The following is a 27,615-nucleotide window of genomic DNA, read 5'->3' on the forward strand; positions in this document are numbered from 1 at the left end:
CCTTTGCCGCTCAACCCCTTTCCTCATTTTCCCTTTTATTTTGGTCTGCAAATAAAAGCCTGGGCTAAACTCCTGAAATAAAACTAGCTGCCTTTCCTGGTTGCTGGTTATCTAAATCATCCTGATCTGCACAGCAGGTTTTTGCTGGATATTAGTCTTTAAAGTTCTTTTTTTTTTTTTAATGTTTGCCTTTGTGGCTTAGTCTTTCTCTGTATTGTCATAGGCATAAACTTGATGTTTTCCAGTCTCATCACATATCTTGAAAAGGATGTATCTGATTAAGGGAGGGAACATTGGATGAGACAACTTGCTGGCTGAGATTAATGCTCGAAATACAAGATCAGCACCCATGTTATCACTGGAGGAAACAGCACATAGTTTGTTTTATCTGCTGTGTTTATCAATAATAGGGCAGAAGTTTGAAAATTAGGAAATTTCTTAGGATGCTAAGTGCTTAAAACCTATCATACATTGCAGCAATGTGGAAAATGGGAGGGATGAGAACTTTACATTCATGCATCAATTGAAGCTTTTAGAGGATGATTTAGTAGATAGAATTAATATTTTGAATAGTTGGGCTTGATAGTTTTTGAAGTCTTTACTTCAAGCTCTTGTGAAGTTCATTCTGATACTGTGCACTGGTTTCTTCTTTGCTTGTTTGGGGAAGGGGTTATCCTGGGAGACATCAGAGGAAATAGTCTCCCAGCCTTTTAGGTTTGGGTTTCTGAAACATCAGCTCTAAAGTTCTGAGCCTGCCTAACGAATTCTGCTTGCCAGCAGGAAATTGTGCAGCTGTTTGAAGGAGTAGGTCTCACTGATGAGGAGTGGAGGACTTTGTTCACGGGTTCCCTCCAGGGGCAGTCTGTAACCAAAGGTTAGAGAAAGGAAATTCCATATTATTCTGTATTATTATTACTATTATTATGTATTTTCTGTGTATTTATACTGATAAGTGCATTGATATTATGCCACTTGAATTAGGTTATGAACAGGCTTTTTGTAACTTGAGGTAGTCAGAAGAGGTATCAACCTTTTAAAGTTTTAGATCTTCCAGTTGAAGTAAGCAAAGATCATTAGGAAACAGAGATCTAGACTGTGACAGCAGTGAGCAGAATTACCAACTGCACGATGGGAAGTTTCAAGAAGAGAATTTTAATGTCAAAATCAATCAGCTGCTGTGACCAATGACTAAAATTTGTATGACTTTCAGCAAGTAGGGTGGTTTTGGTAGTGATTTTCAATCTTACTGATGTTAAATGGAGAAAAAAGCACTCTTTGTGGAACATTTCCTTTGTATAATCCTCATGCCAAATGTAAAGAAGATGCTTTCCTTTCTTGACTGTGGGATTTGAACAACTTTTAGCAATGATTAAAGAATATAGCAAAAACATCACCTGCATTTTCACCTCTTGGCTAATTCCTTCAGGGAATGTGTTTGCAGTGCATGGTCTTGCTGGGGAGGGTTTTCAGTATGAGTATGGATTGCTCTGTGTACACTGGAGAAAAAGACTGGAGAAATATGCCTTGTACCTGAGTTGAAGTGTCTGCTGGAGCTGCTGATTTGATTACTTTCACGAACCCAACCCATTGGTTCCTGATGATATTTCATCTCCTCTACAAATCAGCTTTATCCTCCTTATAAGAAAGGTGTGCTAAGGTGGGAGCTTCAACTGCAGACTTTTCCTGGACTGCAAGGAAGCATTTTAGATGAATGCTTGACATCAGGTTTTGATGCTGTGATACAAAACCTTAGGACCGGACCTCTTGGTAGCTGAGCTGAAGCCTGAAGTCTAAGCAGTAATGTTCAAAGCAAAGTAACAGCTATGGTGGCTGTGGTGAGAGAAGAGATTTTGTGCACTAATTTCTTTCTCTAGAGGTTGGGTCTGAGGGTTTTTTGTGCTTTTCACTAGGCGTCTGTAGAGATTAAAATGCACAGCAAAATTGTGGATATAACTTCAACTGGAAGAGGCTGAATTACAGCTGCAAATCTTTGGACTGCTTCCGTCTTCCCACTCTCCTGGTTGAATCTGTTATAGGGAACATGCAGCGTGTAGGTTTTAACATTCCTGGAGTTTGATAAATGTGCTGGGCATCTTTGCAGGATGCAGAACTGCCTGTAGCAACTGGACCACAAGGGCTATTGCTCCATGGGTGCTCCATCATTCTACACACAAAAAGACTGCCTTTGGGCACCTCTGCCCAGTGCAGTGGCCTTGCATTGTGAGGCATTGAGACAAGCAAAATTCTAGGCAAGGTTAATTAGCCTCAGCACAGTACAGCCTTAAATGTGTCAGTTGTCTTGGGGTTTGGGAGGGTGAAATATCCCTGTGTGGTGTTGCCTTGCTCTGTAGCTCTCCAGCACGGGGCTGCTCACAGTGAGCTGGGGACACCTGAAGTCACCTCATGCAATGCAATGTTGACTTGTCTTGGGTTTGTTGTTCCCAGAGCCAGGCTAGTACAGATTGTCAGATCATGCTGCAGTCTGTCTGGTTTTAGATGAGCAAACAAACTTGTGGTGAAAAGCAACTCTGCACTCACTTCCAAGCATGGCTTTAGGTCTCCAGTGGCAGACCTTCTTTTAAAACCCAAGCTGTGTTTTCTTAAACATTTTATCCTTTAAAGCGTTGCACGTGCATTTTAGGACTCTTGAGCTTGCTTCCTTTCTGCTTGCTTGGTTTTTGGGTTTTTTTTTGCTTTTTTCCCATTGTGTTTGCTAGTCAGAAAGAACTTAAATCTTCCATGTACATACGTCTATATATGCCCACTTTTCCTTTCATGCTTCTCTCACACAGTCTTTTGCCATGGGTGAGCGGAACTTAGTCGGCAAATAAAGCAAACAGAGGGAACAGACCCATCACCCCCCACCCCTTGAAAGAGCAGAGGGCATGTGGAATAAATCAAAATGCGAAGCATAATAACGAGGTCCCATGGGAAAGGGAGCCTTGTGATTGTGTGCCGGCGTGCACTCCCCTTAGAGACGGCGGCCGGGGGACTCCTTTCTTTCTCACTTGCATCTCCCCTCCCAATGTCACCAATCCATTCACCGCCTGCAGAATTGATTAACATTTTTTGGGAGCCTTGGGAGACAGGGAGAGAAGGGGAGAGCAGAGGGCAAGAGGAAGGGGGCGCGAGCGGGTGATGCTGGTCCCCACGGCGTGGCAAGGCGAGGCGCGGTGGGGCGCAGGATGGCTATTTTATAGCTGGGGACCGTGGTGACGTATAGCTGAGCGCTCGCTGGCACAGCTCCTCGTGGACCAGTCAGCGGAGCGAAATTGAAGCTGACAAGACTTTTCTGGCATTTTGGAAAGGACTGTAATCTACTGTAGGGGAGAACAGTGCCGCTCAATCACCGCTGCTGTAAATAGGAGACGGAAGGGAGTGAGAAAGGAGGCGAAGAGAAAAAGTGCTTGCTGGGGGGGGAGGGGGGGGCGGCATTTTTGGTGGATGGTATGAAGCCAGCCATGGAAACTGCAGCGGAGGAAAATGCAGAACAAAGCCAAGAGAAAAAAGGTACCCAGGGGTCTAACAATAGCCTGTTTAAATCTTTTCATTCAGGGGGCTTAAAGAGGTTTAGGCCAGTTTTGTCACTTTTTCAAATAGCTCTTAAACAATCATTACTGCATCTTCGGGCTTTCAGCCGTCCTTTCCTGCATGGCTTGACAACAAATTAATAGAGCGGCATCTTTCTGTCTGTGTCTGTATTTGCTCTGAATCTGTCCTAACCCTACCTGAAATGATGCTTGCAAAAGAAGTCTTGTTATTGCTGTGTCTTTGAGGGATTTTGGTAAATTTGGTACAGAGGTAGTGTGTGCCTGTGTGTTTGCGTGTTGCTTTCAGAGCCATAATCTACTGTTTTCATCGAGACTAGCCTTGTAGCAAGGCTTTGCAATGCAGTGTGGGAGACCTAGGTTATAGCAACATATAATAGATTATAATGTCACACAACCTTCTTGTAGTGAGCTTGATGCCAGATGCTACTCTTGGTTTTAAATTCCTTTTCTGTGGTGTCATCTGGCAAATTTTGCTTTTGTAGAGATCTGCCTGTACTATGATAACGGGCAATGATGCAATGAGTTTTGCAGCACTAGATTTCAGGATGTGTTAATCACTGAGAATTGCTCCGTAATGGAGAGAACAATTCTATGGTAGTGGTTCTGCGGTAGGGAGATGGCAGCCCAAAAGGAGAGGTGCTTCCTCTGTCCCAGCCTTACTGGTGATTGTGTTTGGTCTGGAGTGCTGAACTTCAAAGAGTAAATTCAACTAGCAAAGGATGTTTTGTTTCTGTGTCATATAATTTATGTCAAAGACAAGTTCCTTTTCAGTGTAGCAGACTGCTGTACAGATCATAGCAGGACTTTTTTTTTTTTTTCGCGAAATGATACAGTAGTAACAAAATTATTTAAATTTCCACTGCCTTTTTATATGAACCACAGTATACTTTTTAACCTGTTGTGTGTCATTTCTAAGCAACCTGAGTATCTGATGTTGTGAGTATCTCATAGGCTTAGGCAGCTGATACACAACTAATACATTTTCCTAAGCAGAATTTTTATATTGATTGTTAAACAGTTCCAATATGAACATGATAAATTGTGGTACTGTCCAGTGCCAGAGTTTGTTTTCCTCCTTTGAATCTGATTCCTGATACACACTTCATATAATTCAAAACAAGCTTCAGTTTCAAGTAAATGAAATTTGTCAAGTGATTAGACATAGTACTACATAATCCCTTAGGGATTTCACAAAAGGAGGTCCACTGATGAGAGATTAAACTCTGAAAGCCATTAGTGTATGTGGACAAAAACCTACCTCACTGCAGATTTTGAGTAATTAATGTCCAAAATGGCCTGAATAGCTTGACTGTAAAACCACCTTGAACTGATAGATCATTCTTCAAAAATCACAGCAACTTTTTCTTGTGACCGATGAGGTTCTCTTAACCTGATGGAACTTATGTTACAATAAACACCAAAGAAGGGTATCTGTATGCATTAGCAGCTGTGTATAAAATGAAATGTGTTGCTTAGTGGGTTTATGACGAGTTTATGGTTTCCCTTTTGTTTTGGCAAGGATGAAAGCCCAACATGTAGAACAGTAAATCTGCTGCCAAATCAAGGTGGTTGATGTTGCTTTCATAGGATGCAAGCAGGGGAGCCTCCTATCCTAACGTTACCACCATTTCCTATTTTTTCTGTGATAATTTTATACTTTAGACTGTTATATAGGTATGTTGTGCAGCACTTCTGGGCTTTGTTCTTGCCAGTTCTCTGATTTCTGAAAGTAGCACATGGTCTCTCACATTATGCTCTGTATTTCTATTCACTTAAATTCCCAATACGTTTCAGAGCAAATTAAAATGCAGAAAGTTGAAATAGTCCTACTCCTAGTTTCTATAGCAAAAGAAGTAGCCCAGATCCCCCACAAAGTTACTGCCATGAGGTGGTCAGGGAGAAGGCATATTTGGTTTTGAGGGGCAGATTTTCCAGAGCACTAAGTCTTTTGAGTCTGGTTGGGTTTTTGGCAGGTTCAGTGGGCATCAGGTACCTCCAAAATGGCACCATTTTTCAAAAGAGCTCTTTCTCCAGCATCTCCCATGGACGAAAATGAGATTTTTCTCTGTGTAAATAATATTACAGGAAAATGCTTCTGCTTCATTTTGGGGTATAAAACACAAGCTGACCCCTTAAAAAATATGTCCATTTACTCTCTGGACTGATCTCTTACTTGTTATGCCTTACATGCTTGCTATGCTTGCAACATTTGCTTCTCACTCCAGGATCTCACGGGGACTTAGTGTAATGGCCATCCTTTTTGAGATGCCCTAGATCCAGTGATCTCGAGGCAACCACCACAGATTGAGGCAGTTGAAGGGCTGTCACAAAGTCTTTTGACTCTTCCAGAAACGAATTGCAAAGCCTGAGGAGATAAACCATCTGAAGGTGTTTGGGAGATACTGCTATTGCTAAGACTGAGCAAGGGAAGATCCTGAGCATTCTGCTCTGGGTATTCAAGTTCACACTCAGTATGCTTTGCACTTCCGAGTTCTGGGGAAAGTATCTGCATTTAACTAATAGCAAAATGTACTTTTAAGCTAACAGTTTTTTCCCTTTACCAGAATTTTAAACTGTATGTTTCCAGATTATGTTTTTAATGTAAGGACCTTCTCAATGATGTACTGCAATTTTGCGGAATAAATAATTGGAGGAAGTTGGTCTAGGACTACATGCTGTCTGTATGCAGGGCTCCCCATTCTTGGGAGAACACCGGAGAGCATTGCTGCCAGAGCTCTTGGGGTGAGCAGCAAGGACTATTTTCCATCTGAGCACTCAATACAGTCGTATTTCCCGTCTCTGTGGCAAAAGTGAATGGCTAGGTATTTTGGATTGCATTGTAGCTGAGACAATTTGTACAAGCTAATGTGATTTATGAATAATTAGTGATTGATAAAATGATTACCTTATTTAGATTTTTAATTTTTTCTGAATTGTGTATGAATTCCAGGTCTATATTTTAATAATTATTTTCATGAATCCCCTGCCTGATTCAGGCAGTGATGCTACCCAGCTGATTGATTCAGTGTTTATCTGACATTTGTTTCGCCTGCGCCCAGATGAGTGGCTGCTGCCCCAGTTTTTTTAATTGAAAATGGAACAACCCCCCTGTTGATGGAGATAAGAAATAAGTCAGCTTTATGCTGTGTATCAGCAGCCCTTATCAGGGGAGAACACCATGAAAGCTGAAGCAAAATGTTTAACAGATACTTTGCAGGGCTGCAGGACAGATTGGATTCATTTTATAGATGAAGGTTTACAAATTATTACAAATGACAGGGTTTATCTTGCAGGCATTAAATTAAATCAAAACGTGAGGACTGGGCAGGCAGATTTACTGAGGTGGAATAAATAAGAAAAACGAAATGCCGTTTTGCATCAGCAGTGAAGGATATAGATCCTGATACACATTAACAGAGACAAGAAGTTTCCCTTTTATTTTAGCTCTGAGAAATTCTACCAAGTTGCAAAATTAAAAAAAAAAAAAAAGGAAAAAAATCCCAACTGTGGATGACCGTGGTGAATTCACCAATTACACATGGGATGGAAAAAAGCCATTATACTAGGGTGTAGTTTCCTTATATAAATATATATGATGTTCAAATTGCCTATGCTGTACTGAGGAATAATGAAGACCAGTCTGAGCAGCTGTACCAAAGGTTCCTTTTAATTGGCTCTTCCCTCCTAATGCGCTCCTGATGAAAGAAGACTTCATGCTCAGTAACGGCTATGAGCTTTATTATTTTTGTGGTATATGAAGAAATGTTTCCTCTTTTAAGCTCTAAATAGACAAGTATATGCTAGTCAAAATTAGAAACAAAATACTTTTCTTCCCTTACACTATTTCACACATTTTTGCAGTTGTGTTTAAATGAAGCTGTGAAGTGCAACATGAGAAAGCAATGAAGTCATTCAGTTTATTTCACTTCTAGTGAAGTTACTTTTTTCACAGTCAGCTCACAACATGATGGGTCACAGATAAATGTATTTTTACAGCAAATTGAAAAAAGTCTTTTTTTATATATATGTTATGATCATTAATCAGAATTTCAGCTGTATCCCCTTAATGTTAGGCTGACACAGTGATATCAGGGCTGTCAAGCCATTCAAAGATTCTTAGTATGCTATGTATTTTTCCCAGGTTTAAGCAGTTTATTGGTGTTTCAGATCCACTGAAAACAATAACTGCTCTAAGTATAAGTCCCTGAAGAATATGGCTGTAGGAAGACAGGTCCAGCCCAGGGAGAATCTGGGACACGCGATATTCTGGGGATAATAATTTGGTAGGCTTAGTGATTTAGGTTTTAATGAATAGGATTTGGTTTCTAAGTAGGAGGGGGCTGAAAAACACTAGGAGAATGTACTCATACTGGTCTGAATGACCTTATGAAAGCAGAAAACCTAGACATATGTGCCATGGGGTATGGTAATGGGGGGTGGGGGAAACCCAGATGGCACTGTATGTGCATAATGGATTCTGCAGCAGTAGCAAAGGGGCTAAAGTGGGGAGGAAAGAGGGGTGGAGAAGTCCCCTTCAGTTACTCTGACCCTTTCCTATTTTCTGGCCATCCTTGCTCCTAATGCTGTCTTCATCACCAGACCATAAACAACCAAACCACAGCCTTCCCTTTGCTCCCATGATCTGAGATAGATGAGAGTCAAAACTGTTTGTTTCCTCTAAAACCATATGATAAAAAGGCAAGCATGAGGATGTTGGGCCCTGGGAATTTGATTACAGGTGCGCAAGATGATTCATCCCAATGAATATTGAACACCACAGCCACCATCCGTGTGCCTGTGTGGTGTGACATGGAAACGTTGTCAGTTCTGTTGCTGCTGTCTGTGCAGGGTTGATGCAGCCTGGTCCTGACAGGAGGCCTCCAGGCAGGGAGCTTGGCTGGGTGTGGAGGTTATTGCAGCCTAACCAGGGAATGCAGTTAGTGCAGTTAGTTCCTCAAAAAGCAACAGATAAAGAAACCATTTAAACCTGTTTCCTTTCATGACTGTTCAGGGTACAGAGTGAAATTCCAATCGATACAGACTGTGTGCAATAGCTGTTACACCACTGAAGCCTGTGGGACTTTTGACCTGGTGGTGATTTTACATGAGTGGGAGTGGGTGGGTCCCAGAAAAGTCATCAAGAGAGACCCTTCAGCTTCAGAGGTCATGCCAGGCATGCAGTGAGAGCTACCAAACAGCCATTGCGAAGCTGCTCTTTGCAGAGCAGTGGAAAAAATGAGATTCCCTGTGGAGTCTGAACTGCCTCCTAATCAAAGGAGCCCTGTTACTGAAAACCAGAAATTTCTAATTAAAAAGAACCCTACTCCATAGAATATTTTCATTTACAGAAACGATGCTACAAAGTTTACATGCTGTCTGTGTGTTTCAAGGTTTGATGTTTATACCACAGCAGACAGGTGATTTCACCAGTGTGCCCCCAGGCTAAGGGAAAATGGCAGCTGCCTGATCTGCTGCTCTGAGGAGGTGCTTTTTGTAGCCACTGCAGGAGAAAACTCAAACTGTGGGTTCAAACCTGTTAAGATAAAATGGTCTTGCTATCATGGGTTTGGTTTAGATGTTGCTGCAGTGCCAATGAATTCTTTGCACTTGGATTTATTTATTTATTTATATATCTGAATCTGTTACCAATGTCCAGTAAGAAACTTCAAAAAAAAGCAGGGGCAGACATTTGGGAGGCAGAGGAGAGGAGGTATGTAATATGAGCCAAGATTTCCGTTATTTTTCATTTTGTATCCAATCCAATTTTTATGGCATTCCTTGTGATCTCACAAGCAGGATTGTTCCTTGGTAAGCAGAAGGAGATTGTATCATCCTGAGTGTGCACTGTCATTTTGGAAGAATGCTTCCAACACATTTTGAATTTTTTTGTTTGTAAGATGTGGAATTTTTCTTTCCTAAAAGGAAGGTTAAGCCATACAAGATGGAATAATGTCTTCTATGGCAGATTTAATAGCTGATACCTGCTTACTGGTTTGTGTGTGAGATGCAGAATGAGAATTACCAAGTCACAGAGTATGCTTTAGAGAGGGCCACTGATAGTAAGTTTACATCCCAAACCCAAAAGACTGCTTTAGTATAGGGAGTTACTTTGCTAATTAAGAAGACAAACAAATTCCTGTTTCAAATCTCTGTATCCAACATTGGATTCAAAACCAAGAATTTTTCCTCTTCTCTTCATATGCAAGTTTACCTGTGCCAAACTCCTCATTGCATGAACATCAAAACCCCATGAGAAAGTCCCCAGGTCCAGGACCTTCCAAGCCCCTCATAGGCTAGAAATTTATGAAATTTCTACTCCCCCTCCCCCTGAAACTCATCTCTAATGTAGTCTAGAGTAGATGGCATTTTCGTCATCATAACCTTCACTTTCTCCACATGCCCAGACACTGCTGAATTGGATTCAATTTGGCCAGAGATGATGATTGCTTATTCGTTTAGCCACTGCTGAGGGGGATTCCGGTACATTTTAAACAAAGATCTGTCAGTCTCACCCTGACAGCTTTGACAAGGCCATAGCAGTGCCAGTGGGGGACATGTAGGTCCAAAAGTAGTTTAATGTTGTTTTATCACTGGCCTCTTTCAGGGAGCTCAGAAACCCTGTGCCAGTGAGTATGCAATGAGTGTGCGAGGTAAGGTGAGGTGTGTTACTGCATGGGGCCTCTCGTTGCTGACTTCTTCATCTGTCCTCTGAAAAGACGAAGAGAAGCATAACTGTGTTCTGGATAAACCTCAAAGTCTGTTTTAACACGCTCAGTCCAGATTTTTGGATGTGGGCAGAGCCCATGTGAAATAAAGCCCACACTTTTTTTTTTCCAACTATAAGTAGTGGAGCAAACCTTTGTGTTTGCCCTACCTTTACAGAAAGCACTAAGCTTTTTCTTTGGCAGAATCATAGTATTTTTAAAAAACAGGTAGTACGGTTTTCTATGACTTCACCTTCCTTTACTTCTGGAGCAGAGCTTTTTGCCATGGACAAAGAGATGTGAGAGTGGGTGGGGGTAAGGAATAGGGAGTCCTTCCTTATGTGTTTTTAACTCAAACCCTAGGTGGAGTGTTAGCTGTTCAACCTTTCTTAACACCTATGTGAGCATTTCCCTGTTGATCGTCCCTCCTAATCCCTCTCTTGGTCTTGTTGTTTCAGTTCTGAAACTACAGTGTATTTTTGGGCTCTTTTTTAAAAGTTAAATGACTGAAAGTACTGAACTAAAACTTGCTGGTGACACTGACTTTTTACCACCTAAAATTGGCAGTGATCACCAGACCAGAAATGGAAATTGGCAGGTACCACTGGATGTACAGGAGTTCAAGGCCACACCGGTACCATCATGTGCCAGCATTGAGAGGCAATATTAGTCCTTTGGGGATTCCAGGTAAATAAAAGGGCTGGGTAAGAGGGAAGTGAAGAGTTCAGAAATGGTAGTAGCATAAACTTAATGTTTTGCACTAGTCTAACAATTTAAGATAAACATTCTTCTGTTTTTCTTGGTTTGTTTGTTAAGGACTCTACTTCTTTCGTATGAATACTTGACTACATATAAATTTCATTGTTAATGCTTGAAAGACAATAATATGTGCTGAGGGACAGCTTCCTTTTAACTGTTGCCCCAATCGCTTCAAAACTGTTTATAGATGAGATATTATAGTGTGGGGGTTTGTGCAGATGAATCTATCAGACTCATCAGCCACTAATGCAGAAATGACACTAAAGCATATCTGACTTACTGATCTCCTACAATGAGCTTCCTAGATAGTATTCCATGGTTTCATTTGCATTTTTCCCTTGCTCCAAGTACTAAGTCCTTATATCAGAGTCTAAAGGAGGATTTCAGCTGAGGCTTTAAAAATGTCTTAGTGGTTCCACTTGCCTGTCCTTTCAATATCTGGCTTGAGACCTCAAAAAGATCCTATTTTGTTTTTCTGAAGCTTGATTCTAAGAATCAAAGCATCTCAGAAAGGCACCTAAAATCAAGCCCATGATTGATTGCATTGGAAAATTCCAGTCTGACTGAGGGTTAGCACAGCAAGGGATATATATGCTCAGAGATAGCATTTGCAGCTAGCTCTATCCAGCAATCCTCTTCTCTTTATGGAGCTGATTGACTGAAGCCTGCTTGACAGCTTGTTTGCTGGAGATGTCTGCCTCCGCACCAGAGACTTTAATAGCAATTGCAGGGAAATATTCACCAAAGCTTGCTCCCTCATCCTTCCCATGTCCATTACATCTCACACTTTTGTTCTTTAGGATTCAAATGTTTATGTATTTCAAATGACTTTTTTCCCCCAAAATACTTAGGTTGCCAAGCAGCTTCTCCAGTATCAATATTAATTTTTACCGTATTTTATGAAAAATTATTTGGGTGACAGACTTGGGGCTGCCATATTTATTCTCAAACTTCAGATCAGTGCACATGGGATATTTTATAGACGGAAGAAATGCTTCAGGACAGAGCGACAGATTATGAATGCTGCCTTCTTGGGCTGTGGAGGACATGGAAGGAGCAGGCTGGATGCCTGGTTATCATTCTTGTGCCCCTTCAGCTGTCCCCAGTGATGAGACGTGTCCGTATGTGCTGGCACAGATGAACCAGGACACAGAGATGCACAGCCTTCTGTTACAGCAGCTGGGAGTCTGGCACCTAAAATGGTGCTAGAAACCCTTGTTTAGGCAACTGAACCCTTTTCAGTCTGCCTTGGCAATCTTTCCGATCCAACATGCAGGTAAATGTGGTGGCTGTCATGAAAGAGTTGAAGATGAAAGGGGTCCTTGTTGATGGAGTAAAAAAAACTCAACAAAGCCCAGAAATGCCAGTTCAAGGGAAGGTTCTTTAAATGGCTGCACTGAAGGAAATTAAAAAGCTTTTAGGCAGCAATGAAGTGACTCTGAACAGGTCTTGAGTAGAACCAACCTTCCAGAGATGGATTAATCACTATGAAAATACTGGTCTTTGCTCCTTTCTCTGAGATCAGAGGGAAAATGTCGCTTCAGTCCCAACACAAGTCCTTGCTCTAGCATGCTTTCCTTCAGTACAGGCCTGCAGCTCCCCACTGCTGGGGGCATTGGCTGCTGTTCTGAGATAACCTCTCTGTTCCTTTGACAAGCCACGTTATTTCTTGGGTGCCTCTGCAGTACAGGTATTTCTCCATTGCCTCCTCTGCCAGTGTCCAAATAGACATCAGTATGAGAGCACCTCTGTGGCAGTCCTCAGGGCATCCACCTCTTCTCCCAGGGTTTCCACGTACAATATGATCTCCCTTCCCCAATTTAAGCTTGAATCCAGCACTTGAGCAACAAGGCAAGAGTCAGTGTGGGAGATTCACTGCAGTGCTGGAGCCAAGACATCCCCAGAACACCTGCAAGCTTAATGAGCCTTTCAAAACTCCTAAACCAACTTTTTCCCAGGAAGCAAAGTAGCATCTTTTTCTTTAGAAAAAGAAACTTTGCAATAGTTGTTTACCATGAGCTTAGCTGTAGGCAGTCTTCCAGGCTGGGTGGGCGTTGTTTGCTTTATGGGAATCTTTTTTACTTTTTTTCAGAATTTACTTCCCCCAGATGCTGGGAGGTGTTTCATCTGCTTTGTGAGAGCATAAGGGCATGTGAATGTGGAGTATCTCTCTGAAACAGCCTGCTCCCTTACCAAAGCAAACTTAAATTTTGGAAATAATGTAGTAAGGACTCAGCTGAGGAAATATCTGCATGAAAGCTGTTGCAGGGCAAAGGACTTAGGCAGTCATGGCTCATGTTTCTTACCGTTCCTCTTGTTCCATAGTTGTGTAAACCCATAGTTGGGTAAATGCCTGAGATCTTTGCATCTTCAGTTACCTCTTAAATTGAGAATTTACCTTTTTGAATCTTAGATTTGTCAGGCTGGAATACACACACACACACTTTTTAGATATCTGTTCTAGGGAGAGAGAGGTTGTGTTTCTGTTTGCTTCTTTGTAGCTAGGGAGGAGTCAACTGGGGAAGCAGTCGGTAGCGGTGGCTGAATCCAGTATGGCAAAAGTCTTGCTCTCCTGCTGAGTGCTGAAGGCTGGTGAGAGTGAGGTGAGTTACAGCTGGCAGAAAGGTGGAGCTAAGAGTCTCAACTCCTGTCTTCCAGGTAAGATACTCACCTTTGATTAAAGTAAAAGTCAGCTTTAAAAATCATGTCTGCCAAGTTACAGTTTGAATCAAGGAAATCCAAATGTCCTTACAGATTTTCACAGAACTGCAGAAGTCACCCATGGGACTGAAATGCCCAGGTGCTTTTGTACTTCCTCCACTGAGCTTGTCTAGACCTTCAGACATTTGAATATCTTTGGCAGTCTGCCCGTCACTTCATCTCTTTTATCTCTCTGCCTTGAGTTTGTCCAAAATTGTCACCTGGGCTGGCACCTACTGAAGCAGCAGTTCTTGCGTGTTGGCCCTGCTGAGTGTTTCTCCAAGAAGACAAAAATAGGTGAAGTGAGGGCAAGGGCAGAAAGGAAAGAGAGGCTTCAAGCACATTGAGCAGTGAGTTGTTGGTCTGTCAGCTGAGAGTTACAGCCACAATTTGGACCAGCATCTGCCCTTGCTAGTGCAATGTGTTTGAACTTTGAGCTCTGTGTGTCTGTGAGTGCTTCCACATGCTCAGGCTGTGCTGAAGTCTCAAGGGTCATTTTGGATAATAAAACACTAGAACAAGTCTCCACAAGGAATTATGCCAAAGCTTTTATCAATAATGCTTGATCTGTCCCTTATGTGAAAAGTCTCTTTTTAAATCACCAGCTTAACTTTTTGTTCTGCAGAAGTAGCTAGAGCTGAAAAATATCCCTCCTCAAGAATTTCCATAGAAACATGTTTGAAGTAAGGCCTTTTTCAAAGTAAAATTAGGTATTTTTCTTCTGCTGTGGTTTCCATTTCATAGGCCAAAAGTAAAACAGAGAAGATGGGAATTAAAATAAACAAAGTTCTTCCTGACCTTTGTGCAAGAGCAGTAAAGCTGGCCAAGAGTAATTCTCTTGTCCCACTGTCTTATGGGGCAGTGGCATTCTTCCCATCTAGGTCTGACTCCTTGCTCTCACAGAGCAAGCACCTGGATGGACACTTGCAAAAGTGTGGATGTAGTGATTCCTATTTTGTAGATTTCACTGTCTGAAAAAAAAGATTATTTTAAAACACCTGTGAGCTTAATGAGCCTGGCAGAGGCTGGGAATGATACATGTGGGGAGTGTGTGTATTTCACTAAATTTGAAGAAGGTAAACTAGGTAAGGCCTGTAGAAACAACATTCAGATAATCTGTCCTCACATGAAAGCAGTTTGGTTTCTGCACTGTGAATGCAAATTTTTTCTCTGAGTTCTGGTTTGGAAAGAAGAGATATGAAGAAAAAAAGGTTATGATTACTGCTGTCTGTTCTTAGAGTCTTCTCTGCATCATCTAACAGCATCCAGAAGAAACAAATCTTGCCGTGATAAAAACAGCATTTTCCCCAATTTGAACATCACGCTTTCCTTAGTGAAAGGAAAAATTTAGCTTTTGCTGTGGATGAACATTGATAACCTCTATAAGGTTGTTTGGTTTGTTTGGGTGAGTTTGTTTGATTGTTTGTGGGGTTTTTTGTTAATCATGGTAGCAAAAATGTGCTTGATATTAAACCTGTGCTTACTGTATTTTTGCTGCCATATTCAGGAGCCACTTACTTTCGTTACTTACACAATACCACAGAGATACTTGGTGCTCGGTGGATTTGAAAAGGCATCTGCTAATGGAGCTTTCCATGGTGTGAGGTGCTTGTTCTCAGTGTGCACGAGTTCTCCTACTTTCTCTGTGTTGATTTTCAGCACAGGGGGTGTGAGAAAGGACTTTGGTTTTCTGCTATGCAAAAATATGAAAGCATCTAAATGCTAACGTAGAATAAATACCTTCTCCCAAGTGGGGCACTAGCTGTATGACAGTGATGAAACCAAGTATCTTGTATCCTTAACAAGAGTATCTGGAGAAGTTGCAATTAATGCTGATAACCTCCAGAAAGGAACTATTTGTTCTTCAAGTAGCTCTTAAATAGTAGAGATTGGGATGAGATTTACTGGATGGATCAGACTACCCCAGATCTCACTGCTTTTCACTTGAATGAAGCATCTTGTGTTAGCCACTGTGAAGGATAACAGAGGTGGTCTTGCTGACATTCAGGTTAGCTCCTTTGTGACAGCCCTGATAGCTGTTCTCCAAGGGTCCTGTCTCCTCCATCACAGGTACTGTACTGACTAGGAAGAACAACACTGGAAGAAGGGGATGCAAGTGCAGCGGAGAGATAGAGTATCAATCTGGTGAGACTAAAGTGCACTTGAATTAAGTTTTATGGCTCTCATGAGTTAATTTTCAGTATAAGTCAATTTCACAACTTATGATTCGGGTAGGAAAAAATGGCAAAATTAGGAAATACTGAACTTGAAGTTTTCTGTGGAAGACCTTTAAGAGGCTTGTACAAGAGAAAAAAGGATTTTATCTATTTGAGCTCATAATTTATTTAGTCTGTTTAATGTTAATCCAACAGTGTGGTGAGTGAGCATTTTTTATAAGTAGTAACAGCATGTTTTACTTTGTGTCACGTTTTTTAAATCAGCAAAATTTAAGATGAACAGGAATGGGTAAAGACAGAGTTTCAACAAAGGCTTCCAGGTCAGTTAACACAGAGCCTTTTTATTTTAGTGCCCTTATTAAAGCGTGGAGAGATATTTGTCATATGGTTTTAACTTACCCTTGTAAGATTAAATGTTTTATCTTGCTGTATTGTCACCACTGACCCTTGGCTGCAGGTGTGCGTGACAGATATGAGAAGTAAAGTTATCTTACTGCCAGGTACTGGCTTAGTCTCACACAGAGAAGAAAGTGGTAAATTCTAATTTTGCTTCTGAGGTATTAGTGTATTCCCACATCCCTCACTGCTTCTCCTTTAGCTGTCAATCATGCTGTAAGGTAGGAAAATGTACATCCTAGAATGCATAAGCCATTCAGCATGGAAATTTGTGAAAAAGACAGGTAGGTGGCAGACAGTAAAATTGGTATTTGCTTTCATTGACATAAAGTTAATTTTCTGACAAAAATCCATGGTGATTTAGGACTCTGATCGTATTATTCACACTTGGTATTGGGTAATCTTCAACACTGGGGAAGCAGGAGGTGAAAGTTAAGTACTGAGTTCTTCTCTTACATTTATTTGTGAGTTAGGAGTGATGCTGCCAATGTTAGACTCCTGTGGATGTAAAAAAATGAGCCTGATTTATATGTGATGGCTGCATTTAAAATGTTATCTCATACTTTTTCTTTCCTTGGATTGCTTGCATCCTTCTTTTTGTTAAAACAAGTCCCCCCACTGTGCTCCCTTGGTAGTGGTGCTGAAGTCAACAAAGATTGTGGTCCTGTGGTGGAACATGGTGCATAATTTCTGCCATCTAACACATCATGATTTATAAAAATGAATTACTCAATTATAGGAAGTACTTGATGAGTTAAAAATGGTGCCCATTGCTTTATCTTTGTGAACAGCAAGATGGATTTATAAGAAGGGAAGAAACTAAAATTCTAAGGAAAAGAGAGTGGGACCTAATACAGAAAACAGCCACAGGAGCCTGAAGGTTTAGCTCTCTCAAACTGAGAGCTTTTCAGACCTACTTTCAGGTTTTCTTTTTTCCTTGTTTTTTTGTTCCACTGTGACCTGGACTATGGGCTCAATGATTAGTGCCTGAGATACACTGAGGCACAAGTTCAACCTAAGAGGAGTTTGGGACATTAAGGGACAGACTGGTTTTCCATCAAGGAGGCGTGGACACTCTTCCTCTATATCATGTTTTCCATGCTATGCTTTGAGGGACGGTTCTGTGAAAATCTGCCTCAGCTTTTCAAGTCTAGGTTTCAAGAACAGGTGTGTGAACTTCCTAGGGCAATACTCAGGAATACTCAGGAAAGCTACCTGATCCCATTGCATTTCCAAATAACAGATTTGACCTTATTAGGATTACAGTATGAGAGCTGGCTCTTTTTGTTTTTCATTTTAAGACCTCTTTCCATTAATTCTCTATTACCTTGCTGTTCTGAGGATAAATCTTAAAGCTGTACTTAAAGTAGCAAAGAAGTTTTAGTGGCAATCACCATTTGGCATGGGAAATTCAATGACTAAGCCCCTGCATATATGCGATATCCTACACACTGTTGAGTGGATTGTATAATTGTTCTTCATACATTGAGCAACGAATTGCTGGTTTATGTACATATGTAGGTTCATCCTTTACCAATTTCCTGTGACTGATAGCTTCCAGGAGATTAAAAGAATAGCCGGTTCCTGTTTCTTTCTCTTCTCTTTATTTTTGTCCTTTAGCAAGAATATTTGTGTGTGTCTGTGTTTAATAGCATTCATTCCCTAGAGAATAATCTCAGTCTTTGTTTTAGCTGGCCTCCTTCTGAGAGTGCGTTAAATCTGTAGCCAAGATCACAGGCAGCTCTGGGCAAATCATTGGGCTGTTATTAACCTGCCTCCATGGCAACTGCTGCTCACCAGCCTGAGGACAAAAAATGTTTTTATTCTGCTGAGTTGCACAAAAGGTTCTAGTGATGCCTTGCACAAAATGGCCATTGAAAGGGGAGATGCAGTGATGTGTGTTTGTGCTGTACAGTTTCATATTCAAATCATTTTACACTGTTTCATTGGAAGTGGACATACAGCTGAAAAGTTCAGCATTTTGGCCTTATGGAAAGGAAAAAAGTAGCAGAAAATTGGAACTAAACTTACTTTAATACTACTTATTTATGTCAGCTAGAATTCACAGGCCTTCAGCCTACAGTTGTCATCAGTGCATTAGCAAGTTGTTGTGTGATCATGAACTTGGCAAACATCATGGGTTTCCAGTTGTATTGTAGGAAGATAGTTGCTGACTTGGGGTTACAGAGAGAGATCATAAAGCATGTTTCCTGGAAATGTTTTTTGAAATCCTCTCATTTGCCTCAGTGCTTGTTAAGGAAGCTTGGTAAGTGTACCTTAGTTCGTGATGAGCTTCAGATTTTAGCTGATTTTGAAAGCTGCTCTTGGCAATACTGCTTTAGGCTTATGTTAAAATTATAAAATTGGCTATATTGCTCAGGCTAGGCATGGATTTAATCTGCTCATACAGACTGTTCACAGTGGGATCCAGGGGAAGGTCTGGCAGCCCCAGCACTGTGGTGAGGTTTTGTCCCACACTAAGTTACCCTGTGTCAGAAGGCTGTGTAGCTCTGCTGTCAGTTTGGGTGCGGAATGACTATGTACGGATGGATGCTGTCTTTTGAAAACGTCCTGGTTTGGGATGCTTCATGCACTTGCAAACTGTCTGTGTGTCATTTCCAGGGGTACTGAAGTCCCTCTGTTTCCTGCTTTAGTCTTGGGGTGAAGGTGAGTAGTTTCTGCAGTTCCACAATTGAGCAGTTTTCTCTGACTTGCTCAAAATAATGTGATTGCTTTAGGCACCTCTTGGGGTGTCCCTTAGCCATGGTCTGCTCTGCTAAAATGAGGGCCGCCCAAATACTGTGATGCCTTTTTACTTGGACTGTAGAGGAAGACAAAGAATATGGCCAGAAAGATGCTCTGTGCAGCTGCCAGTCGCTGTGAGGTGAGAGAGGGTCTGCCACTATTGGCTTGTGTTCAAGGGTCTGTGGATTAGTGGCAGATACTGTCATGTGTTTGGGTAAGGTTTCCAACAAACTCCCCAGGGCAAATGTTTTGCCAGTGGCCTGGAAAGCTGGCTGTGTGGTGTGGGGTACTGGGAGGACAATACCTAGTTAGGGGTGTTAAACATCAGTCCTGGGTCTACACACCAGTTTTTAGTTTTGTCATGCAAGCTGCTCCCATTATCTGAAACCAGCAGCTTTTCTTTTGGATCTTGTCAGTCCCTTGGTTTTGCTTCCAGCTGGCTTTATTTCCTGTCTTTGATGGGATCCTTCTGCAAAGCAGTCTGTGGGATCAGCATGATTTAGGTGATCAATCTCCTCCACACTGAGCAATGACCTGGCATTTGGTCACCTTATGCTTTAGGAGTGCAGCCCAAAAGGCAGTTTGTCTTGTGCTGGGCTGTGGCCACATGTGTGTTGCGCATTGTCTGCTGGGTCAGAGCGTGGTTAGTCTTGGATAATCCTTCATGGCTAATCCTTCACCAGGTGCAAGCATTTCTTGGATTAACTCTGGGAGGCTTGGGCCTGACCCAGAAGCAGATGCCGTGGAGGCGAGCCAGCCTCACGTGTATGACTGCTGTTGTGTGTGGCTTGTGAGCTGCACTCAGGCAGATTCCCCAAAGCAAAGGATTGCTCTGCAAGGTCTGGTGTCTGAACTCAGCTCTGGACCTTTCTGATAAACTGAAACCCAGAGATGATTTCCTCTGATAGTATTCAACTGGATTTTGTTTGTCCCATCCCTGCTGAGCTGCAGTGTTTGTTCATTCGGCAGTATTTTTGTCATGAAGATAGTTACGACTGAATGGACTCCAGCTGTGGGATAGACTATAAAAGCTTCCCAGGCTTGTTTCTGTACAACTAAGTCTTGTCTGCAGTTAGTGAAGTAGTGTTTAGTAAGTCATTTCTGTGGTGATAACTGCTTAAGCCTGACTGGAGCACTTGCTAGTGACTCTCTAAAAGAAGAGTTTCTCACTTATCAAATGGGAAAGCTTTCAATTATTGGATGTGTATTACTCCTGGAAGTGCTTCATGGAAGTGCCTGCTCTGGAACTCATTCATTAGTGGGAAAGGGAAGCGGATTAAAATAAACGTGCCTCGTGTGGTGGCTGGAGACTTGAGGAATTTTGGGGGTGGGAAGATGTGATGTACTGGTTTGCCAGCTGTTTCCTTGCCTCCAGATGCTCTGTCCATGCAGCACCTTGCCACAGCAGCAGTGGGCTGTTCCTGCAACGTGCAGTGCTGGTCGCTCCATTAAGCGTTGTCTTAATGGCTTGTGTTTTGTGCAGTTGTATGAAATGCACATTAATGGAGACAGCTTAATGCCATCACCCTGAAGTAATGAATTGGTATGGATTGCCATTACCATTATAGCGCTGTTAAAAGCTGTGCTTGTTTCTGATTTACGTTCCCCAGCTTTGTAAGCAGATGGGTTTTCAGGCCACACAGTTGGAAGGACCTGGCAATTCACTGCAACCTTCTTATTACAGTGTTCGTACAAACAGCAGTTCTGAGGGGAGTGTTCTGTTAACTCAGACTGCTTAAATAATGCATTTCAGTTGATTATGCTACTGCAAACTGAATTCAGAGATCACTGTAAATCCAGTGTATCCTATAAAGCTGGAAATGTATCATCTGTGTAATACAGTTTCATACAACTGCTCTTGATAAAAAACTGTTATTCTTTGGTTCCTATTTAATTTTTCTGTTGTTAAAGTACCTGTATCCCTATAACCTTATATGGATTTATACAAAAAGATAACTTGTGAGTCATTTGAGAGTGTAGAGTAGTTAAGTTTTTCAGACCTCAGTGCAAAGTATCTTTTCCAAAAGGCTTCATTGTCTTGAGCATTTGCTTCTCTGGCTCCCAGAACATTGCCAGGATAGCTGGTGCTCCTGCTGTTAGTGATGCTGAAACATGGTGAGCTCTGTATGAGCAGCTGAATCACAGTAGATCACTTTAGACAGTGATTTTTTTGCTTTTTCCATTTCATAGGCTGTCTCATCGACCTTCTCTTGATTCTGTAAAGACAGGAGCACTCAGCCCACTTTCTGGGCTTAGAGTCCATACCAACAGATCTGTAGGTCACTGCTTTAGAGGGTGATGCTGTCTTGTACCATCTATAGATTTTTGCTTAGCATGTCAATGCCTGGGCCTTTTAATCCCTGTGGCTTTTGCCAAGTGGAGGACAAATATTCTTTTCCTCATAATTTGATTTTTGCTCATGACATTTCTTTTGCTTTCTCTCTTCTGCTTAGGTTGCTTTGAATGTTGCATTAAGTGCCTAGGAGGAGTGCCATATGCTTCGCTCGTGGCAACCATTCTCTGCTTCTCGGGGGTAGCGTTGTTTTGTGGCTGTGGCCACGTGGCACTCACGGGAACCGTGTCTATCCTCGAGCAGCACTTCTCCACGACTGCCAGTGATCATGCTTTGCTGAGTGAAGTGTAAGTATGCCTCCCATTTCCATTATTCATCATAAAACTCTCATGCTAAGTGAGTAGAGATGGATTCAAACTTCAGCCTCCATCCCCGAGTATTAGGTTGCTTGTTTTTCTAACAGCACTCAGTAGTTTATTGGTGTTCACATACAAAGAACCAAAGGTGTATCCTGCTAAACCTGTTTACATTGGGACCAGTACTATTTAATATCTTCATTAGTATTGTAAGCAGTGGAGTTGAGTGCACCCTCAGCAGGTTTGCAGTTGACAGCAAGCTGAGTGGTGCAGTTTGTTCACCTGAGACAAGGGATGCCATCCAGAGAGACCTTGAAAGCCTTGAGAAGTGGGACTGTGTGGACCTCATGATGTTCACCAAGGCCAAGTGCAAGTTGCTGCACATGGCAGGCAATGCCCAGTGTCAATACACACTGTCAGATGAAGAGATTTGAGAGCAGCCCTGTCAAGAAGGACTTGGGAGTGCTCGTGGGTGAAAAACTGAACATGAGCTGGCAACGTGGACTCACAGCCCAGAAAGCCAGTGTTGTGTCCAGTGCAGGGGTCCTCAGCGCAGAAAAGACATGGACCTGTTGGTGTGAGTCCAGAGGAGGGCCACAAAGATGATGAGAGGGCTGGGGCACCTCTCCTGTGAAGACACACTGAGAGAGTTGGGGCTGTTCACCCTGGAAAAGAGAAGGCTCCAGGGAGACCTTATAGTAGCCTTCCAATACCTAAAGGGGCCAACAAGAAAGCTGGAGAGGGACTTTTTACCTGGGACTGTTGTGACAAGAGGTAACAATTTTAATCTGAGAGTAGGTTTAGTGTTTCTTGATGACATAAAGTTGGAAGGGATGATGGGAATAACGGAGAAGCATGGTTCTGTCCATCCCCCCTCAGAACAAGCTGGACTGGTATATGAGAAAAAGAGAGAAAAGGCTGGAAAGACCTGCAAATACAGCCTTTGGACATAACCACTGGTGAAGTATTTGAGTCTTTGATGTTCCCAAGGCTTCTCCATGAGGCCAGAGGAAGGCCTGGAGTGCCACACCGGGGGCCTGTGCTCAGCACTCAGCCCCACCACTGTGCCATGTGTGTCTGTGAGAGGGGCCCCTGTGGTGAGCACTGTGGGCATGGTGCATGCAGGGGTGCACGGGCAGCAAGCAAGGCTCATGTGTGCTGCTTACCTGCCCCAAAGACCCAGCTTTTAGAGTGATATCTGAAGACCTTGATATCAGGGTCCAAGGCAGCACACTTTATTCTTCCTATTGTCTTTCTAATTTTAGTTGTCACTGACTCCCTTTATATGCTTGCAGGCATAGACCTGCCAGTTTGCTACATGCCCTCCTATCACTGGCATCAGTCTCACAGCACCATTTTGGGGCTTCCCTCCTCCATAGGACCCTCTGTGCCCACACCTGCTCTGGGACTGCTCCCTGCTGGGGTCCCCCATCCCAGCACTGCCCACACTCTGTCTGTGGCTGTAGCTGGGCACTGTGCCCCCAGCTCCAGTGCATGAGCCACAAGGACCCTGCAGTTATCCACATTTAGTGGATAAACTACAGAAACTGTAGGCAGCTGTTCTTCAGTAAACACTCTGTGCTTCTATCAGTCTTGTTTTGATCAAAATAGAGGAAATTGCAAAAGCAGCAGTAACAGGGAGCAAGTTTTACATTTTGGAGAATTGTTGACAACGTTTCTTTTCAAATCAGCATCAGCAGCTGGGGGAATGCATAATTCCTACCAAAGCAGTTCAGGGCTCAGGTTCTGTGGAGTCAAGGAGGTAGCAAGGGAGAAGAGGTGTTAGAAAGCAGCAAATAATGTAAGGCTACAGAGACGTAAAATAAATAAAAATATGTTAGTAAGGCACACTTTGAAAAAGACAATTTTTAGCTGGTTTTCCTATGACTAATTTCTGGTAGCATGCATTGAGTCTCTCCTATACTATTAATGATGCTGAAGTGAATTCTTCTATACTCTCTTAAATCATGAATTAATTTTTTCATGCTTTACAGCACAGGTGCAACAGATTTATCATGTTATTTTTAATCAGTTTGGAAAACAAACATAACACTTCCCACATAAAATTTTTAATGAGCAATATTCTATTTTTATACAAGGATAACATTTATATAAATGGTAGTCATGAATTTTCTTTAGGCTAAAACATGCATATGCTCTTTGGAGGTCTGTGCTAGCAGCTACTTAGTGAAGAGTGGCAATAATTGGGAAAAAAAATCTGAGGAAAATATATTTATCCCCAGAAAACTGGTAGCATGGATGTATAAAATTAACCTCTCAGTTCTGTGCTTCATCCAAAATAACCATCCCAACAATCAAATTACTTTTAAGAAGTTTTGGGCAAGTTGTACTAATAACAAAGTCTGACTTTTGGAGACCAGAAGTGTTGTATTGAAGATCTGGCATTCTGGTCCTCCTAAACAATTGGCTTCAGATACTGAATCTGATTGATAGTATTTATAAGTTATTCTTATTATTTACCTATTCTAGCTAGAGGGAAACATTCCGTGAGAGTGTCATTGAAGATGGTAGATTTTTAAAGAATCAAGAACTTTCTCAAATACTATGTGAGGGAAGTGCTTATACCCTCTGTCCTGAGATCTTTTTCCTCTGGATGGTTCAAGAGTATCCAAAATGGAAGCATTTCCTAAATAATTCTTTTACCTTTTTAAAAATTTATTTATATTTTGGCAAGCTCAACACATCTGTAATTCAAGGCTCAGTTGGAAATACCCTGTTAGGCTGTAGAGCAAACCATTCCTCCTCTATAGTGGAGATGTGAGAGTGAAACTTTAACCTGGTGACTAATACCTGTCAGTATAAGGACTGCAGCACAAGCAGAGGGTGCTCAGGTGGATGCAAGACTAATGCACATCAATATTGCTTACCTGGGAAGTGGTACAGTCATTCCAGTGCTCTCCTGCAGCCTATTTGCTTAAAGTGCTAAGGAGCCTTGAACTGTATTTCTAGAAAAAGAGTTCTTTTGAATTTATTGGGATTTGGGAGGACCAACTTTGTTTTTATAAACTGAAATCTAACTGTATCTTTTTTCTTCTTCACTTGCAGAATACAGCTAATGCAGTATGTAATTTATGGCATTGCATCATTTTTCTTCTTATATGGAATCATCCTTTTGGCAGAAGGTTTTTATACAACAAGTGCTGTGAAGGAGCTGCATGGAGAGTTCAAAACAACAGCCTGTGGCCGCTGCATCAGTGGAATGGTGAGTAGCATCAGAAATGGGAATGGCAATCTTTGCTGGCCAAAACCTGTTGGGCTCAGTTTGACTCCTGTGGTTTTGAACTACAATACATTGCTGCCTTCTTTGTTTAATTCCTTATGGGTTGTCAGGGTCCATCTCTACTCTTGGTTCTTCTCTGAAATTCAAGGGAGTTTGGTCAAATTGAAATTCTGCAGATGGACTGTTGGGGTGCTGCCATGACCTCCCTGATCATAGAAATGAACCCACTGGTCTAAACTAAACTGGGGGAGACCACTAATTTTAGAACACTCAGTATGAGCCAAAATGAAATTTGTGCTTTTTAAATGCATAACACTCCAGTAATGCTTAAAAGCAGAATGTAAAATGGCTGTGGTTTGCAGAGCTATTTAAATACCAAGCTATAATGCCTCTGACTTCCATAGTCAGTTGTGCTTGAGTGTCTGGATCCTTCAGACAAACAGTAATGAATGGATGAAGCTGAAGCTTTGTAACATCTTTGCACTTGAGTCAAGTATTGATTTGCAGATGGTAAAAGGCATACAGATAGAAGAGTGAGTCTTTTTCACAAAGCTGAAACACTTAAAGCCTTAAAGTTATAAACTATATTCCCTTCAGTATACTTCTGTATTAGAACAAAATTGTAAGCAAAATTTAACTAAAAATAAAACTTCACATACTCACCCACATTGTCCCCTAGGGCACACTCTGCAAGAACAGCCATAACTATGTTTCTGAGACAGGATTTCAAAGCTATTACTGAAAATCTGAATTCAAAGCTCATAGTTATGGAGGAAGCTAAGCAGTATGACAGATCGCCCACGGGAAAGTGTGGGTGAAAAGAGAAGAGGCTTTTGATGTGATCGTTGCATTTTAATATACAGTCCATATCCTGTACTTAAAAAATATGTACTTTCAGCTGGTTAAATACAAAAGAGATGCATGTTTATTTTCACAAGAGTTAGCAATTTTCCACTGTGCTGTTTGGTACTTAACTGAATTCTTCAACAGCTAATAAAAATAAGGCATCTGATAATTTTCCAGTTAAGCAGCTATTTGCTCACTCTTTTTCTAGCAAGTATGGTCTTCACCAAAGAGAAAAATTAGATATAAAACAATGTTTTCTAAAGATCCAAAATAAAGTAGAAATATAAACATACGTGTATCTCATCAGTGCCGACAATTGCCTATGCAGCTGAGTCGTTGCAGGCACATGATTGTCATCTGCTTACACCAGTGTGGCACGTGGAAATATGACAGAGAAATGTGTTTTCATGTTTGCCCATATTTGTCTATACAATGAAGGAGAGAATTTACCAGCTGAGAAATGGCTTGGAGCTCAGGTAAGACACATTAGAGTTTGGTGGTGACAGGAAAAGTGCCTGTATGTCACTCTGTAAAATGCTAGGGTTAGAACAAGGTTTACAAAAAGATAAAATATTTAATAAACTAGTGACTGCAGCTGGATGCAGGCAACAAGATTTTGGACTCACAGTGATCTTTCCTTTTGCCTCTTTGATCAAGAGCTACTCTACTTCTTCCTTTTTTACATTACTGTATGAGAACCTGAAAGGCAGTTCCATATTGCATAAGGTTATTACAGAAGAGAGACTTCCAGCTTCCCTAAATTATTTGTGCTGGCCCTGGTAATGTAGAATAGCCATTTCCCATAGTTACCACATTAAATATGAGAGTGAGTTTATTTTTTCCTGGCTGTTTCAGAGTTAAAGGCTTTGTGCACTTCCTCTCGTGCATACTTCCACATACATGTGTGCAAACTCATGTCTTATATATAGCGTTTCTGTAGAAATCCTTTAACCCTGTCCACTTTGTCCTTCCCAAAATTCAAAGAGAGGATTCTCAATTCTCACACAAAACACACAGGTCTGGTATATAGCCCTATCTAATAGGAAACAGGGTATTTCAGTTGAGTTGTGTATGAGTTGAAGTCTAGCTGGGGTTTTATGGGCCATAGTTTTGCAAGCACTGCCACCTCCCCACACATCACCTAACCAGTTGCTCAGCTTTTGCTTTTAATGCTTGCAGGGTTATTCAGCACATCTGGAAAAAATCCTATGAGGATGCAAACTTCCAGCACTGCAGTATTAGTTCAGTCTCTTGGTTCTTGGTCAGACTGAGACAACCTCTCCCTGAGGGCCTTTCCCATCCTTGCTGTTGTCCTCCAGCACACAATTTTTGAGTAAGATAATAGGGCACCAGTGCTTTACTGGAAGTAAAGCCTTTCCAGTCCACCTACAGTTATGAGAGAACAGCCACAGCCAGTGGTGAAGGGAGAACACAGAAGATGTAACAGCATTCCCCCGCTTTGCAAGTAAGATCCAAATCCTAGTCTCACCAGGAGGAGGAAGCTAGGAACTGATGCCAGAGCTACTGTTTCACCATAAAACTTAGAAGAGGAGGGGGAAGCTGGAGATTTCCGAAGCAATCAGTGTCCCACCTTATAATCTTACCAAAGAAAATGAACATAGTTGTTTTTTTTAAGAGTAAACCCAACCCAGGAAATTTAAGTGAACAAATCCCTGATTCTCTAAGGTGAAGTAATTAATTTGCTTCTTGACAATGTGTATTAGACCAGTTGAATCCTTCTGATCTGTTAACAGTCATGATAGGTTTGCAAAAATAGGTATTTTCAGCTGTTACATTCCAAATTGATGTCAGTAAATCAGGGAGTATGGGAGAGCTCTGTGAGCATT

General features: G+C 41.7%; 1 protein-coding gene across 6 annotated transcripts in view; it reads left to right on the plus strand.

The window, feature by feature from the left end:
• Window positions 1-27,615, plus strand: part of GPM6B (glycoprotein M6B) — a 116,188-nt gene that overhangs the window by 80,823 nt on the left and 7,750 nt on the right. Inside the window, exons 1-4 of one of the 6 annotated variants that reach the window (XM_071559877.1) lie at window positions 3,081-3,510; window positions 10,823-10,942; window positions 21,486-21,672; window positions 24,748-24,904. In XM_071559877.1, coding sequence (XP_071415978.1) covers window positions 3,450-3,510; window positions 10,823-10,942; window positions 21,486-21,672; window positions 24,748-24,904 — 525 coding nt within the window. In that variant the 5' untranslated portion in view covers window positions 3,081-3,449. Of the gene's footprint in view, window positions 1-3,080; window positions 3,511-10,822; window positions 10,943-21,485; window positions 21,673-24,747; window positions 24,905-27,615 lie in introns of those variants that run through there. The other 5 variants (XM_071559805.1, XM_071560147.1, XM_071559970.1 and 2 more) reach the window with 5 other exon arrangements.

Source organism: Pithys albifrons, chromosome 1 (genome assembly GCF_047495875.1).
Source record: "Pithys albifrons albifrons isolate INPA30051 chromosome 1, PitAlb_v1, whole genome shotgun sequence".
Taxonomy (NCBI): domain Eukaryota; kingdom Metazoa; phylum Chordata; class Aves; order Passeriformes; family Thamnophilidae; genus Pithys; species Pithys albifrons.